Raw genomic sequence first — 18,871 nt, 5'->3', positions numbered from 1 at the left:
TGATCAGTAATCAAAAAGATAAAATGATACTTTCATTTGATGATATTTAGCTATTCAAAACGTCCTTCGTACATGGTCCTTGGTCCCTCCGTAAACAATTCTTGTTGTCGCTATTTCTTGAGAAGTATCAAGATAATCCTCTCATACAGCTGTATTTCATCTTTTGTTTCCCCATGATCTTATGTGTACATCAAGATTGCCGGTAGGCCGCCATTATCAATTTTGACAGTACCCTATATATATGTAGGTTCCCCTTGGCCTGGTTCCTAGTCGTACATGTTCGATTTTGACATTGGTCGAAATATAACATGGCCATTTTGGATTTGACATTTGAAGTTTTCAATTGCTATTGCTCAGAAAGTTCTTCATGGATCTTTCTCGAAATTCATAAGTAGGTACCTCTTGTATAAGTTTGTTAACCTTATGTCTCAGATTATTCATTGATCGATCTTTCTCTGACTTCATATACATATATATTTCTTTAGTTTTCAAATGATAAAGAGGAAGCAGAGAAAAGTAAAGAATGTAATCATCTTACAAAGATCTTATCTAGGTCATTTGATGTTGTGCATCTTATAAGCTATTACTTTTAATTGAAGATCGTTTAGCCTATACCATCCGATGCTTCTCAAAAAAGTGTTTCATACACTGGTCATATCCTACTTCCGGTAGAGTTCATTCCATTTTAGAATAATATGTATATCTTTCATTAGGCACATGCGATGTCCATAGAATGTCCTGTTATTTTGTTTGTAAATGACAGGAAGGTTTATCGTCAGAGGACCTAGCCTTTCTCCCTGTGGTTTTACATCTCATCCTCACCGGAAGCTGCTCCGTAGATATTCAACGTCATTATGATCGTATTAAGTGAAATCAAGTGTGTGCTTGTAAATCAACATGGCTTCCATGATCTGCTATCTTGTCTTTCTGCTAACGCTTGTACTCGGTAAGTTGTTCCAGGACCTGAAACTAAGTATCACCTGTATTAGGTAAGTTATGTTACATCAGTATTTAATAAGTTTTGTCACACCTGTATGCCTGTATTAGGTAAGTTATGCCACACCTGTGTTTAGTAAGTTATGTTACATCTGTATTAGGTAAGGTATGCCACACCCGTATTAAGTAAGTTGTGTCACACCTGTATTAGGTAAGTTATGTTACACCTGTATTTAGTAAGTTATGCCACACCTGTGTTTAGTAAGTTATGTTACATCTGTATTAGGTAAGTTATGCCACACCTGTATTAAGTAAGTTGTGTCACACCTGTATTAGGTAAGTTATGTTACACCTGTACTTGGTACGTTATGTTACACCTGTATTTAGTAAGTTATGTTACACCTGTATTTAGTAAGTTATGTTACACCTGTACTTGGTAAGTTATGTCATACCCTGTATTTGGTAAGTTATGTCACACCTGTATTTAGTAAGTTGTGTCACACCTGTATTAAGTAAGTTATGTTACACCTGTATTTGGTAAGTTATGTCACACCTGTATTTGGTAAGTTATGTTACATCTGTATTAGGTAAGTTATGTCACACCTGCATTTACTAAGTTATGTTACACCTGTATTTAGTAAGTTATGTTACACCTGTATTTGGTAAGTTATGTTACACCTGTATTTGGTAATTTATGTTACACCTGTATTTGGTAATTTATGTTACATCAGTATTTAGTAAGTTATGTTACTCCTGTGTTTAGTAAGTTATGTTACACCTGTATTTAGTAAGTTATGGTACACCTGTATTTAGTTAGTTATGTCACACCTGTATTTAGTAAGTTATGTCACACCTGTATTTAGTAAGTTATGTCACATTTGTATTTACTAAGTTATGTTAATTCAGTATTTAGTAAGTTATGGTACACCTGTATTTAGTAAGTTATGGTACACCTGTATGAGGTAAGTTATGTTACACCTGTATTTAGTAAGTTATGTCACAGCTGTATTTAGTAAGTTATGTCACACCTGTATTTAGTAAGTTATGTCACACCTGTATTTAGTAAGTTATGTCACACCTGTATTTAGTAAGTTATGTCACACCTGTATTTAGTAAGTTATGTCACACCTGTATTTAGTAAGTTATGTCACAGCTGTATTTAGTAAGTTATGTCACACCTGTATTAAGTAAGTTATGTCACACCTGTATTTAGTAAGTGATGTCACACTTGTATTTAGTAAGTTATGTTACACCTGTATATGGTAAGTTATGTTACATCAGTATTTAGTAATTTATGTCACATTTGTTTTTACTAAGTTATGTCACACCTGTATTTTGTAGTTGTTGCATAATCATTTTATTAAATCATTTATTCTGTTTACTGCTGTTTAAGTTCGGTTACATTGTATATTCATTTAGACTGACTTGGTACAGATATCAAGATAAAGTACTGATGGCTGTACCCAGTCAACGTACTTTAACACGAATTAACATTGAAATGTTTTAAAATTGGCCAAGAGTATTGCCGATATTAAGTCATGTGAACTGTGATTAAAAAGTATAGAGATCGAGGTATAAAAGTGTATTCATCCAGTATAATTTTTCATATATATTTCCTATCTAGATACAGTTTCTGGAGTGCGGTTTCGATACACTTACTACAGTGGATACAGATACACCAGATACACTTACTACAGCGGATATAGATACACCAGATACTATTATACTGGGACGTAAGTACAGATACTACAACGGATACAGATACTATATCACTGAGTCGTAAGTACAGATACACCATATAAACTTACTACCGCGAATATAGCTACACCAGATACTATTATACTGGGGCGTAAGTACAGATATTACACCGGATATAGATACATCAGATACTATTATACTGGGACGTAAGTACAGATATTACACCGGATATAGATACACCAGATACTATTACACTGGGACGTAAGTACAGATGTTACACCGGTTATAGATACTATATCACTGAGTCGTAAGAACAGATGCACCAGATACACTTACTACAGTGGATATAGATACGCCAGATACTATTATACTGGGACGTAAGTACAGGTATTATACCGGATATAGATACTATATCACTGATTTGTAAGTACTTATATTACACCGGATATAGATACTATATCACTGAGTCGTAAGAACAGATGCACCAGATACACTTACTACAGTGTATATAGATACGCCAGATACTATTACACTGGGACGTAAGTACAGGTATTACACCGGATATAGATACGCCAGATACTATTATACTGGGACGTAAGTACAGATATTATACCGGATATAGATACTATATCACTGATTTGTAAGTACAAAAGTGTACTTATATTACACCGGATATAGATACTATATCACTGAGTCGTAAGAACAGATGCACCAGATACACTTACTACAGCGGATATAGATACGCCAGATACTATTATACTGGGGCGTAAGTACAGGTATTACACCGGATATAGATACTATATCACTGATTCGTAAGTACAGATATCACACCGGATATAGATACTATATCACTAAGTCGTAAGGACAGATGCACCAGATACACTTACTACAGCGGATATAGATACGCCAGATACTATTATACTGGGGCGTAAGTACAGGTATTACACCGGATATAGATACTATATCACTGATTCGTAAGTACAGATATCACACCGGATATAGATACTATATCACTAAATCGTAAGGACAGATATACCAGATACACTTACTACAGCGGATATATATACGCCTGATACTATTATACTGAGACGTAAGTACAGATACTACACCGGATATAGATACTATATCACTGAGTAGTAAGTACAGATATACCAGATACACTTACTACAGCGGATATAGATACGCCTGATATTATTATACTGGGACGTAAGTACAGATATTACACCAGAGGTAAATACTATAACACCGTGTCGTAAGTACAGATATGATAATGGATAAAGATATTATAACACCGTGCCGTAAGTACAGATATTACACCGGATATAGATACTATATCACTGAGTCGTAAGTACAGATACTACAGCGGATATAAATACTATAACACCGAGTCGTAAGTACAGATAATACACCGGATATAGATACTATAACACCGAGTAGTAAGTACAGATATTACACCGGATATAGATGTTATAACGCCGGGTCGTAAGTACAGATACTACACCGGATATAGATACTATAACACTGAGTCATAAGCACAGATATGATAACGGATATAGATATTTTAACAGCGAGTAGTGAGTACAGATATTACACAAGATATAGATACTTTTACACCGAGTCGTAAGTACAGATATGATACCGGATAAAAATACTTTAACACCGAGTCTTAATTACAGATATTACACCGGATATAGATACTATAACACCGAGTCGTAATTACAGATATTACAACGGATATATATACTATGCTGACATCCATATTTTTGCAAATACATTTGTCATCGCTATGTAACCATAACGACTTTGTTGTAGAACGTATGGAGGTAGAATTGCCGGGGTCGTTATCGGTTGTCTGATCGTCGTCGGTGGTATCATTGCTGCTATCGTCGCTGTGTGTTTGTTGTGTAGGAGGAGGAGGATGAGGGGGACAGGTGGCCGACTCGTCACTCCCGTCGTATTCTTTCCCAATACTACTCCCGGTGTGTATAGTTCTATTATTGCCTAACCCTACTTCAAGAAGTACTCGACTCTGGTAATAGTTTATTTAAAACAAATGCTTACAATGGTGTGAATGGCGACACGATATTGTTTTCTTTCTCTAGTATTATGTTAAAGAAACCATGTGCCAGGTGTTGAGATTGTAGGCCTATATGTACAACCACCGGGGCGGAGGAAGTTGCTACACATCTTTTATTATTAGTTGTTTTCTAATCAATGAATGAATCAGAATGAATCAGATGATACACTTAGGTTGAACCAGTAACGAAATACATGTTCACTGCCACTATAATTCATCATTTGCCCATGTTCTTTAACTAGTTTCCTTTCGCTTATTGTTTCTATTGTATGTTAATAAGTTTATATAAGTGAATGTACCAACATATATTATGAAATTAATCAATGAAGGGAAGTTCAATGTATGAAATAATGAAAATTCTTCGATTTTGTTAAAGGGAGATAACTTTTGACGTGTGATGACGTCATGTAGAAAAAATATGTCTGCTCTCTCATATTTGTTCATTGCATGTTATCTAATCTTTACAATGAACCATTATTTACGAATATAGTGCTTTCCATTAATAAAATATAATGAAAAATTTACCCCTAACCCCCAACTAAAAATTGAATCGGAAAATCCTAACATGTCTTGAATATCTGTCGATTTAATCATTTTCCGAAAGTTTTATTGATTGATACTTTTTATATGGTGTTTCTAGAGTATGTACCGACATAAAAACAATGAAAAGAATACTATTGCAATTTCTTTGATGTAAGTTTTGACCGAATCTCAGTTACACCTAGTTACACCTGTGTAAATCGTCTGTTCTCCTCTATTATGTGATATATATATATATATATATATCATTACAGTAACCAGGACAGTGGTTCTACAGGGAAATGCTACCACTCTGGGGACACAACCTCCCTTCACTGGCTACCCCAACCACCCGTCAGGTGTGACCTTAAACTCGGAGGTTGGTGCGCCCTACCCACAAGGAACCGACCAGAAGAGTGGGCCTATGCCGCCATCCTATGACACGGTTGTTGGCGGACCCACTAGTTCCATAACTTCCACTTCCGGTACTGTTGATGGGATCTCATCCACGCCGGATATGAACATCACTCAAAGATTCTAAAGGCATACCACTGACACCTTATTGTTATGTTTCTTCTGACCTCTAAATGACAAATGTATCAGCATCATTACCTAGTTTACATGGACACTGTACATATATTTAGAAAAGCTGACTAACAAATTTTAACATTACTCGCATGATTTACAATCACTCTCGATTATTGTAAGTATGTCATACATCGTATTTGTCTTTAAGAGTTAAATATTTATACACGATGAACCCTGGAGAAATTATCACGCAAAATTTCTAACTACTTAAGTAAAACACGTCATTATACTTACATTTTGTACATCATTATTTACCTTGTCTTTCCGTCATTGTCAATAAAATTCTTTGTCAAATACGTTTTTCATATGCTGTTTTCTTTAATATCGTAGAACAGAAGAAAACAAATGAAAAATCAAAAATCATATGAGCAAGTTTAACACACAAACAACGGTACAGAGAACAGCGAATATATTTGAAAAGGAACTAAGGATATAGGTAATACATCCTTACATGAACATAACAAGTGAACACAACAATCATTTGGCAATCATTTGACACTCCAAACACCATGAATACAGTATGAAAACATCGTTTCTCGTGCTGGATTCCCACACATAATAGCAGTTAAATATTAATACGCCAAAAAATGTAGTTCCCGTTTCAACTGGAAACTGCGAAAAAAAAACACGGTAAACGATAGCATGGTGCATTGGCGGGATCATCGGCTATTCCATTAATTTTGCATATTTTCGTATGTAACTATCAAAAGAAAAAATCATAAATGACTGTTGTTTTATTGTATTTTATTCCAAACTACACTAATGTATGTATGAGTAGCAGTACATGTAGATATCTATACATATCTTCCGAAGAGCTCTAATGCTAAGTTCATAGCCGTATTGAAAATGAAAAAATGTAAAACGGATTCAAACACAACTTTCGAACTTAACTCTGTATCCATAGTTTCTCATGTTTTGATGCTGGAATTCCTCCATTCCTCCCGTACCTATAATGCTCGTTCCCGTACATACACAAAATGTACCAAAATGTTTGGCTCTAGTATTTACATGTGGATAAAGTACGGCGAGCGACAGGCCTAGGTTGAGGCCGTTAAGACAATACATGTGTATTGGACGACTCGTAAGCCAGTCTACGAGGTTGCACGCACGACTGGTCGGACAATGAAGTCCCACTAATTAACCTGCCGATTATCTCGTGTTGTTCAGATCGGTAAACACATTAGGAATTATACACTAACATGGCGCCTGTCAGGGTGACTTCCATCTTCCTCTCAGTTTGTATTGGTAAGTGCTACGTTGTTGTCTTTTTGAACATTTTTGAAATGTCTGTAGGTGAACATATATTCGGTACACCTACAGTTCAAAGCGGGTAGATTGTCATAATCAATTGGACAAGGGATACCAATACAATACACCCAGGGCATTTAAATGTCTGTGGTTCTACCTACCACCCACACCACGGTGGCGTTATAGAGACCCAGGGGTCGATATGTGGTTCTGTGTACCGCCCCAATCAGTGGTTGGTTACAGAAGTCCAGGAGTCCGATGTGCGGTTCTGTGTACCGCCCCAATAAGTGGTTGGTTACAGAGATCCAGGAGTCCGATGTGCGGTTCTGTGTACCGCCCCAATAAGTGGTTGGTTACAGAAGTCCAGGAGTCCGATGTGCGGTTCTGTGTACCGCCCCAATAAGTGGTTGGTTACAGAAGTCCAGGAGTCCGATGTGCGGTTCTGTGTACCGCCCCAATAAGTGGTTGGTTACAGAAGTCCAGGAGTCCGATGTGTGGTTCTGTGTACCGCCCCAATAAGTGGTTGGTTACAGAGATCCAGGAGTCCGATGTGCGGTTATGTGTACCGCCCCAATCAGTGGTTGGTTACAGAAGTCCAGGAGTCCGATGTGTGGTTCTGTGTACCGCCCCAATAAGTGGTTGGTTACAGAGATCCAGGAGTCCGATGTGCGGTTATGTGTACCGCCCCAATAAGTGGTTGGTTACAGAAGTCCAGGAGTCCGATGTGTGGTTCTGTGTACCGCCCCAATAAGTTGTTGGTTACAGAGATCCAGGAGTCCGATGTGTGGTTCTGTGTACCGCCCCAATCAGTGGTTGGTTACAGAGATCCAGGAGTCCGGTGCGTGGTTCTGTGTACCGCCCCAATCAGTGGTTGGTTACAGAGATCCAGGAGTCCAATGTGCGGTTCTGTGTACCGCCCCAATCAGTGGTTGGTTACAGAGATCCAAGAGTCCGGTGCGTGGTTCTGTGTACCGCCCCAATAAGTGGTTGGTTACAGAGATCCAGGAGTCCAATGTGTGGTTATGTGTACCGCCCCAATAAGTGGTTGATTTGCGGGCGCCTTAAAGGCCGATGTTTTATTTCTAGTATTCTGTATTTATCATAATGTATCGTATACTTTACTCATACCTGTACATTCCTCTACTTTCACAGGTACAGTTGTGTCGGACTGTTCCTACCTCCACAAACATTATGACAACGAGACAGCTACATACAGAGAAGACACACTATACAAAACCTGTCTTCGGACTGAGGAATGCTGTGGGAATTATACAGACCGGAAGTGCTGCTCCGTGTTATCTCAGTAAGTAGGTCAGGTCGAGGTACCCTAACTCTCAGTAGTTTAGGACCGAGACAACAGGTTATCTCGTTGGCAGAATAATGTGACTGAATGAGTTGTTGGATGTATTCGGCAGTATGGACATCAGTTTCGTGCTATTTTAACGTGACTGTAAACAGGTCAGGTGGGGACGGGAGTCAGTTTGTTTAATGTAATATCAGTAAATAGGTCAGGTGGGGACGGGTGTCAGTTTGTTTAATGTAATACAATGTATCAGTAAGTAGGTCAGGTGGGGACGGGTGTCAGTTTGTTTAATGTAATATCAGTAAATAGGTCAGGTGGGGACGGGTGTCAGTTTGTTTAATGTAATATCAGTAAATAGGTCAGGTGGGGACGGGTGTCAGTTTGTTTAAGGTTATCTCAGTAAGTAGATTAATTCGGAACGGGTGCAAGTCTGTTCCCTGTTATCACAGTAAGTAGGTCAGTAGGTCATCAGATGGTGAGTTCACCCTTCCCTCCGTCATTTCGTCCTTTAACATTCTTTGTTTTCGTATTGCTGGAGAAGCACGGGATCGATCTCATCCTTAATTTCCAGATGTAGGTTCCCTCCCCTTGGTCCCTGAATGTATGTGTTCAATTTTGAGACATATCAGAAGATGACACTTACCGAGGTGTTATAATGAGGTGAAGATGACAATGAGTTGTTATAACGAGGTTAGGATGACACTTACTGAGTTGTTATAACGAGGTGAAGATGACACTTACTGAGTTGTTATAACGAGGTGAAGATGACACTTACTGAGTTGTTATAACGAGGTGAAGATGACACTTACTGAGTTGTTATAACGAGGTGAGGATGACAATGAGTTGTTATAATGAGGTGAAGATGACACTTACTGAGTTGTTACAACGAGGTGAGGATGACAATAAGTTGTTATAACGAGGTGAAGATGACACTTACTGAGTTGTTATAATGAGGTGAGGATGACAATGAGTTGTTATAATGAGGTGAAGATGACACTTACTGAATTGTTATAACGAGGTGAAGATGACACTTACTGAGTTGTTATAACGAGGTGAGGATGACACTGAGTTGTTATAACGAGGTGAAGATGACACTGAGTTGTTATAACGAGGTTAGGATGACAATGAGTTGTTATAATGAGGTGAAGATGACACTTACTGAGTTGTTATAACGAGGTGAGGATGACACTTACTGAGTTGTTATAACGAGGTGAAGATGACACTTACTGAATTGTTATAACGAGGTGAAGATGACACTTACTGAGTTGTTATAACGAGGTGAGGATGACACTGAGTTGTTATAACGAGGTGAAGATGACACTTACTGATTTGTTATAACGAGGTGAAGATGACACTTACTGAGTTGTTATAACGAGGTAAGGATGACACTGAGTTGTTATAACGAGGTGAAGATGACACTGAGTTGTTATAACGATGTGAAGATGACACTGAGTTGTTATAACGAGGTGAAGATGACACTGAGTTGTTATAACGAGGTTAGGATGACACTGAGTTGTTATAACGAGGTGAAGATGACACTGAGTTGTTATAACGAGGTGAAGATGACACTGAGTTGTTATAACGAGGTGAGGATGACAATGAGTTGTTATAACGAGGTGAAGATGACACTGGGTTGTTATAACGAGGAGAGGATGACACTGAGTTGTTATAACGAGGTGAAGATGACACTTACTGAGTTGCTATAACGAGGTGAAGATGACAATGAGTTATAACGAGGTTAGGATGACACTGAGTTGTTATAACGAGGTTAGGGTGACAATGAGTTGTTATAACGAGGTGAAGATGACACTTACCGAGGTGTTATAACGAGGTGAAGATGACAATGAGTTGTTATAACGAGGTGAGGATGACAATGAGTTGTTATAACGAGGTTAGGGTGACAATGAGTTGTTATAACGAGGTGAGGATGACAATGAGTTGTTATAACGAGGTGAAGATGACACTTACCGAGGTGTTATAACGAGGTGAAGATGACACTGAGTTGTTATAACGAGGTGAGGATGACAATGAGCTGTTATAACGAGGTGAGGATGACACTGAGTTGTTATAACGAGGTGAAGATGACACTTACTGAGTTGTTATAACGAGGTGAGGATGACAATGAGTTGTTATAACGAGGTGAGGATGACACTTACTGAGTTGTTATAACGAGGTGAAGATGGCAATGAGTTGTTATAACGAGGTGAGGATGACAATGAGTTGTTATAACGAGGTGAGGATGACAATGAGCTGTTATAACGAGGTGAAGATGACACTGAGTTGTTATAACGAGGTGAGGATGACACTGAGTTGTTATAACGAGGTGAGGATGACAATGAGTTGTTATAATGAGGTGAAGATGACACTTACTGAGTTGTTATAACGAGGTTAGGATGACACTTACTGAGTTGCTATAACGAGGTGAAGATGACACTTACTGAGTTGTTATAACGAGGTTAGGGTGACAATGAGTTGTTATAACGAGGTTAGGATGACACTTACTGAGTTGCTATAACGAGGTGAAGATGACACTTACTGAGTTGTTATAACGAGGTTAGGGTGACAATGAGTTGTTATAACGAGGTGAGGATGACACTGAGTTGTTATAACGAGGTGAAGATGACACTTACCGAGGTGTTATAACGAGGTGAAGATGACACTGATTTGTTATAACGAGGTGAAGATGACACTGAGTTGTTATAACGAGGTGAAGATGACAATGAGTTGTTATAACGAGGTGAGGATGACAATGAGTTGTTATAACGAGGTGAGGATGACAATGAGTTGTTATAACGAGGTTAGGATGACAATGAGTTGTTATAACGAGGTGAAGATGACAATGAGTTGTTATAACGAGGTGAGGATGACACTGAGTTGTTATAACGAGGTGAGGATGACAATGAGCTGTTATAACGAGGTGAGGATGACAATGAGTTGTTATAATGAGGTGAAGATGACACTGAGTTGTTATAACGAGGTGAGGATGACACTGAGTTGTTATAACGAGGTGAGGATGACAATGCGCTGCTATAACGAGGTGAGGATGACACTGAGTTGTTATAACGAGGTGAAGAGGACACTTACTGAGTTGTTATAACGAGGTGAGGATGACAATGAGTTGTTATAACGAGGTGAGGATGACACTTACTGAGTTGTTATAACGAGGTGCGGATGACAATGAGTTGTTATAACGAGGTGAGGATGACAATGAGTTGTTATAACGAGGTGAGGATGACAATGAGTTGTTATAACGAGGTGAGGATGACACTTACTGAGTTGTTATAACGAGGTGAGGATGACAATGAGCTGTTATAACGAGGTGAAGATGACACTGAGTTGTTATAACGAGGTGAGGATGACACTGAGTTGTTATAACGAGGTGAGGATGACAATGAGCTGTTATAACGAGGTGAAGATGACACTGAGTTGTTATAACGAGGTGAGGATGACACTGAGTTGTTATAACGAGGTGAGGATGACACTGAGCTGTTATAACGAGGTGAGGATGACACTTACTGAGTTGTTATAACGAGGTGAAGATGGCAATGAGTTGTTATAACGAGGTGAGGATGACAATGAGTTGTTATAACGAGGTGAGGATGACAATGAGCTGTTATAACGAGGTGAAGATGACACTGAGTTGTTATAACGAGGTGAGGATGACACTGAGTTGTTATAACGAGGTGAGGATGACAATGAGTTGTTATAATGAGGTGAAGATGACACTTACTGAGTTGTTATAACGAGGTTAGGATGACACTTACTGAGTTGCTATAACGAGGTGAAGATGACACTTACTGAGTTGTTATAACGAGGTTAGGGTGACAATGAGTTGTTATAACGAGGTTAGGATGACACTTACTGAGTTGCTATAACGAGGTGAAGATGACACTTACTGAGTTGTTATAACGAGGTTAGGGTGACAATGAGTTGTTATAACGAGGTGAGGATGACACTGAGTTGTTATAACGAGGTGAAGATGACACTTACCGAGGTGTTATAACGAGGTGAAGATGACACTGATTTGTTATAACGAGGTGAAGATGACACTGAGTTGTTATAACGAGGTGAAGATGACAATGAGTTGTTATAACGAGGTGAGGATGACAATGAGTTGTTATAACGAGGTGAGGATGACAATGAGTTGTTATAACGAGGTTAGGATGACAATGAGTTGTTATAACGAGGTGAAGATGACAATGAGTTGTTATAACGAGGTGAGGATGACACTGAGTTGTTATAACGAGGTGAGGATGACAATGAGCTGTTATAACGAGGTGAGGATGACAATGAGTTGTTATAATGAGGTGAAGATGACACTGAGTTGTTATAACGAGGTGAGGATGACACTGAGTTGTTATAACGAGGTGAGGATGACAATGCGCTGCTATAACGAGGTGAGGATGACACTGAGTTGTTATAACGAGGTGAAGAGGACACTTACTGAGTTGTTATAACGAGGTGAGGATGACAATGAGCTGTTATAACGAGGTGAAGATGACACTGAGTTGTTATAGCGAGGTGAGGATGACACTGAGTTGTTATAACGAGGTGAGGATGACAATGAGCTGTTATAACGAGGTGAAGATGACACTGAGTTGTTATAACGAGGTGAGGATGACACTGAGTTGTTATAACGAGGTGAGGATGACAATGAGTTGTTATAACGAGGTAAGGATGACACTGAGTTGTTATAACGAGGGTAGGATGACACTGAGTTGTTATAACGAGGTGAAGATGACACTGAGTTGTTATAACGAGGTGAGGATGACACTGAGTTGTTATAACGAGGTGAGGATGACAATGAGCTGTTATAACGAGGTGAGGATGACAATGAGTTGTTATAATGAGGTGAAGATGACACTGAGTTGTTATAACGAGGTGAGGATGACACTGAGTTGTTATAACGAGGTGAGGATGACAATGCGCTGATATAACGATGTGAGGATGACACTGAGTTGTTATAACGAGGTGAAGAGGACACTTACTGAGTTGTTATAACGAGGTGAGGATGACAATGAGTTGTTATAACGAGGTGAGGATGACACTTACTGAGTTGTTATAACGAGGTGCGGATGACAATGAGTTGTTATAACGAGGTGAGGATGACAATGAGTTGTTATAACGAGGTGAGGATGACAATGAGTTGTTATAACGAGGTGAGGATGACACTTACTGAGTTGTTATAACGAGGTGAGGATGACAATGAGCTGTTATAACGAGGTGAAGATGACACTGAGTTGTTATAACGAGGTGAGGATGACAATGAGCTGTTATAACGAGGTGAGGATGACACTGAGTTGTTATAATGAGGTGAAGATGACACTGAGTTGTTATAACGAGGTGAGGATGACACTGAGTTGTTATAACGAGGTGAGGATGACAATGCGCTGCTATAACGAGGTGAGGATGACACTGAGTTGTTATAACGAGGTGAAGAGGACACTTACTGAGTTGTTATAACGAGGTGAGGATGACAATGAGTTGTTATAACGAGGTGAGGATGACACTTACTGAGTTGTTATAACGAAGTGCGGATGACAATGAGTTGTTATAACGAGGTGAGGATGACAATGAGTTGTTATAACGAGGTGAGGATGACAATGAGTTGTTATAACGAGGTGAGGATGACACTTACTGAGTTGTTATAACGAGGTGAGGATGACAATGAGCTGTTATAACGAGGTGAAGATGACACTGAGTTGTTATAGCGAGGTGAGGATGACACTGAGTTTTTATAACGAGGTGAGGATGACAATGAGCTGTTATAACGAGGTGAAGATGACACTGAGTTGTTATAACGAGGTGAGGATGACACTGAGTTGTTATAACGAGGTGAGGATGACAATGAGTTGTTATAACGAGGTGAGGATGACACTGAGTTGTTATAACGAGGGTAGGATGACACTGAGTTGTTATAACGAGATGGGGATGACACTGAGCTGTTATAACGAGGTGAAGATGACACTGAGCTGTTATAACGAGGTGAAGATGACACTGGGTTGTTATAACGAAGTGGAGATGACAATGAGTTGTTATAATGAGGTGAGGATGACACTGAGTTGTTATAACGAGGTTAGGATGACAATGAGTTGTTATAACGAGGTGAAGATGACAATGAGTTGTTATAACGAGGTGAAGATGACACTGAGTTGTTATAACGAAGTGAAGATGACAATGAGCTGTTATAACGAGGTTAGGATGACAATGAGTTGTTATAACGAGGTGAAGATGACAATGAGTTGTTATAACGAGGTGAGGATGACACTGAGTTGTTATAACGAGGTGAGGATGACAATGAGCTGTTATAACGAGGTGAGGATGACAATGAGCTGTTATAACGAGGTGAGGATGACAATGAGTTGTTATAATGAGGTGAAGATGACACTGAGTTGTTATAACGAGGTGAGGATGACACTGAGTTGTTATAACGAGGTGAGGATGACAATGCGCTGTTATAACGAGGTGAGGATGACACTGAGTTGTTATAACGAGGTGAAGAGGACACTTACTGAGTTGTTATAACGAGGTGAGGATGACAATGAGTTGTTATAACGAGGTGAGGATGACACTTACTGAGTTGTTATAACGAGGTGCGGATGACAATGAGTTGTTATAAAGAGGTGAGGATGACAATGAGTTGTTATAACGAGGTGAGGATGACAATGAGTTGTTATAACGAGGTGAGGATGACACTTACTGAGTTGTTATAACGAGGTGAGGATGACAATGAGCTGTTATAACGAGGTGAAGATGACACTGAGTTGTTATAACGAGGTGAGGATGACACTTACTGAGTTGTTATAACGAGGTGAGGATGACAATGAGTTGTTATAACGAGGTGAGGATGACACTGAGTTGTTATAACGAGGGTAGGATGACACTGAGTTGTTATAACGAGATGGGGATGACACTGAGCTGTTATAACGAGGTGAAGATGACACTGAGCTGTTACAACGAGGTGAAGATGACACTGAGTTGTTATAACGAGGTGAAGATGACACTGAGTTGTTATAACGAAGTGAAGATGACAATGAGCTGTTATAACGAGGTGAGGATGACAATGAGTTGTTATAACGAGGTGAAGATGACACTGAGTTGTTATAACGAGGTGAAGATGACACTTACTGAGTTGTTATAACGAGGTGAGGATGACACTGAATTGTTATAACGAGGTGAGGATGATAATGAGTTGTTATAACGAGGTGAAGATGACACTTACTGATTTGTTATAACGAGGTGAAGATGACACTGAGTTGTTATAACGAGGTTAGGATGACACTTACTGAGTTGTTATAACGAGGTGAAGATGACACTGAGTTGTTATAACGAGGTGAGGATGACAATGAGTTGTTATAACGAGGTGAAGATGACACTGAGTTGTTATAACGAGGTTAGGATGACAATGAGTTGTTATAACGAGGTGAGGATGACAATGAGTTGTTATTACGAGGTGAAGGTGACACTGAGTTGTTATAACGAGGTGAGGATGACACTTACTGAGTTAATATAGCAAGGTTAGATGACACTTATTGAGCCGCTATAACCTTGTGCAACGTGTTTCTCAAATTGATGTTACAATAGAAGGAAACTTGTTCCTTATATAGGTGTCTGTCTCCTGTCGCGGGGCTGTAGATCTATATGACCCATTACTGACCCCCCAAGATCGTTGTACATCGTAGTGACATGCAAAATCTTCAATATCCGGTTTCTGACGCCATCCAATGACTTTGTCCATTCACAGAAAGAAGTCTGCAGAAACTGAAAGCTATCAGCATGCACCTGCGTTATTACTGGCAGGGATAACGTCGGCATTGGTAGTTATCGGGATCATCGCCATCATCTGCTGGCGTTTAGTCTGCATCTCCGCCTACAAGGAAGCTTCCGTCCCGCATGACACAGATGGTAAAGTCATTGTATATTAATTCGGCTGAACAGTTCCCTGTGCCTTTACGCCACCTTGTGTCATTTTGTAATTCCTGCTGTTTGTAGATTTCAGTTAACGGAAATTTAAAGGTCGATACTGTCAGTTATAAATGTAGACACAGACATTCCCACGAAATCTGTCTTTATATAAACGTTACAGAAATTCCCATTGCTTATAAGTATCACCAACTTTAATTACGTTTAGTCCGTGGTGCCATGTGATCGGAAAGTTTATGCCAGGTTCCCTTGCTTATTGCTCTACTTAAAACTTATGTTTTCATTTAAAATACAGATAATACCGTAGACAGCCCTCGTCAGCAGCGAAGACGGGCTACAAATCGCGGACATCACCACGGGTTACATGGTCACAATCACCGCGGACTCGGACACAATCACCTAGGACACCATCAGCAAGGACACGGACACCATCACCGCGTGCACGTGGCAGATGAGCACCTCACGGGTCCGCATCCTCCGGCATATACAAGGGAATCCGCCTACCCACCGTCCAAGTACATAGCCCCGCCGTCATACGAGGACAGCATGACAATTAAAGGTATGGCTATCATAGTTCTGTAATTAACTACAATTGTATTTAATACTCTGGGGAAAGATGGGAGATTCCCGGGTAGTGATCGTCTCCAGTCTGAAGTACCCTGACACCATTACCCAAATAGTCTTTGAGTCTATTTTATGTAAGATCACAGTACAAAATGTATGGTTCTTATTTCAAACTAGGTCATTGTTACTATTTAGGACCCAATGAATATTCGAAGAAGCGTCGCAACAATTAACAAGGGTGGGAATCGTCAATAACCCCCTCCCCCACAAATGTATAAAATGTTGAAATTAAATGGTGTAAATCATTTGTATTTTACTCATTAAAAGATAAAATAATCCAGAAAATGTGTAACATGTTTCAGAAACTGATCCTCCCCCAGCATACACATTTAACGTCACAGAGACAGGCGACAGGACATACACATGCTCGGATCACATGCATGGAAACGTGCACCAGGATGAAGAAACGGAACGGCCACGTGGTCAGACAAGTTAAACGTGAGAGAAGATGGAGAGAGGTATTGTGACACGTCCCTGTGGCGATGGTGGAGCAGAGGCGGGCATGGAAGATGCCATAAGGGAAAATAGTGGACTGCGTGAAAAAACATCTTGGATAACCTTAAATGTTCGGACGTAATTAGCGACTGATGCAGTCTTCCATTATGGGTACTGCGCAGTGGTTAAGTCATGATGCAATACTTGATGGAAAACATATATAAGTTACTGGTGTATGTCATTTTGTCGAGTAAAGGTGAAAACGTGTGGTGCATTTGACTAAGTTTATGATACAAATATAGTCTATATCTGTGACACGTGTCATTACGAATCAGTACCTATGTATCGTGACATTAACGAGTCAGTATTATATGACATGTGTCATTAACGAGTCAGTATTATATGACATCTGTCATTACGAGTCAGTATGTTATGGAACGAGTGACAGTACGAGTCAGTATATCTGTGACACGTGTCGTAGTGAGTCAGTATGTGTGTGACACGTGTCGTACTGAGTCGGTATGTGTGTGACACGTGTCGAACTGAGTCGGTATGTGTGTGACACGTGTCGTAATGAGTCAGTATGTGTGTGACACGTGTCGAAATGAGTCAGTATGTGTGTGACACGTGTCGTAATGAGTCAGTATGTGTGTGATACGTGTCATTATGAGTCGGTATGTTTGTGACACCTGCCATTTCGAGTCAGTGCGAGTCGGTATGTTTGTGACACATGCCATTATGAGTCGGTATGTGTGTGACACGTGTAATGAGTCGGTATGTGTGTGACACGTGTCGTAGTGAGTCGGTATATCTGTGACACGTGTCGTAGTGAGTCAGTATGTGTGTGACACGTGTCGTAGTGAGTCAGTATGTGTGTGACACGTGTCGTACTGAGTCGGTATGTGTGTGACACGTGTCGAACTGAGTCGGTATGTGTGTGACACGTGTCGTAATGAGTCGGTATGTGTGTGACACGTGTCGAAATGAGTCAGTATGTGTGTGACACGTGTCGTAATGAGTCAGTATGTGTGTGATACGTGTCATTATGAGTCGGTATGTTTGTGACACCTGCCATTTCGAGTCAGTGCGAGTCGGTATGTTTGTGACACATGCCATTATGAGTCGGTATGTGTGTGACACGTGTAATGAGTCGGTGTGTGTGTGACACGTGTCGTAGTGAGTCGGTATGTGTGTGATACGTGTCGTACTGAGTCCGTATGTTTGTGACACCTGCCATTTCGAGTCAGTGCGAGTCGGTATGTGATATGTGAGTCCATAGATAAAGTACATCTGGTGTTTTCGGTGTTTCTAGTATTTCAATGTTATACAAAACGTGTGCGCAGTCCTTTCACTGTAATTTGTGACAATAAAGTTTGTGTATCATAATACGTTTCTGTATATTATAGTACATTATTGTAATTATCGACTTGTTACGTTTTGTATTTTGAATAATATAATTCACATAATTATTTTAGTGGTACTCTTATGAGTGGTGGTATGAAACGCATGGAAATAAAGAT

The 18,871-nt window shown here is 39.7% G+C and overlaps 1 protein-coding gene across 7 annotated transcripts; it reads left to right on the top strand.

The window, feature by feature from the left end:
• Window positions 1-821: 821 nt before the first annotated feature.
• Window positions 822-18,774, top strand: LOC117331574. 7 transcript variants are annotated; one of them, XM_033890371.1, is made up of 8 exons: window positions 822-946; window positions 2,561-2,669; window positions 4,447-4,613; window positions 5,506-7,063; window positions 8,219-8,369; window positions 16,114-16,274; window positions 16,588-16,851; window positions 17,219-18,774. In XM_033890371.1, the coding sequence occupies exons 4-8, from the start codon at window positions 7,018-7,020 to the stop codon at window positions 17,350-17,352; spliced, it is 756 nt and encodes a 251-aa protein (XP_033746262.1). In that variant the 5' UTR covers window positions 822-946; window positions 2,561-2,669; window positions 4,447-4,613; window positions 5,506-7,017; the 3' UTR covers window positions 17,353-18,774. The 7 variants fall into 7 exon arrangements, with proteins under 7 accessions (XP_033746262.1, XP_033746263.1, XP_033746269.1 ...); XM_033890372.1 differs by having other exon boundaries at window positions 842-989; XM_033890378.1 differs by lacking the exons at window positions 822-946; window positions 2,561-2,669 and adding an exon at window positions 2,688-2,895.
• The last annotated feature ends 97 nt before the right edge of the window (window positions 18,775-18,871 follow it).

Source organism: Pecten maximus, chromosome 7 (assembly GCF_902652985.1).
Source record: "Pecten maximus chromosome 7, xPecMax1.1, whole genome shotgun sequence".
Taxonomy (NCBI): Eukaryota; Metazoa; Mollusca; class Bivalvia; order Pectinida; family Pectinidae; genus Pecten; species Pecten maximus.
This window is presented reverse-complemented; position numbering and strand designations above follow the sequence as displayed.

What these genes read in the sequence shown, in the direction of transcription:
- LOC117331574 (XM_033890371.1), top strand. Translation starts at nt 7,018, where the DNA reads ATGGCGCCTGTCAGGGTGACTTCCATCTTCCTCTCAGTTTGTATTG. An exon ending in TGCTGCTCCGTGTTATCTCA is followed by an intron (nt 8,370 to 16,113) that starts GTAAGTAGGTCA and finishes GTCCATTCACAG; the next exon opens with AAAGAAGTCTGCAGAAACTG. An exon ending in GGACAGCATGACAATTAAAG is followed by an intron (nt 16,852 to 17,218) that starts GTATGGCTATCA and finishes AACATGTTTCAG; the next exon opens with AAACTGATCCTCCCCCAGCA.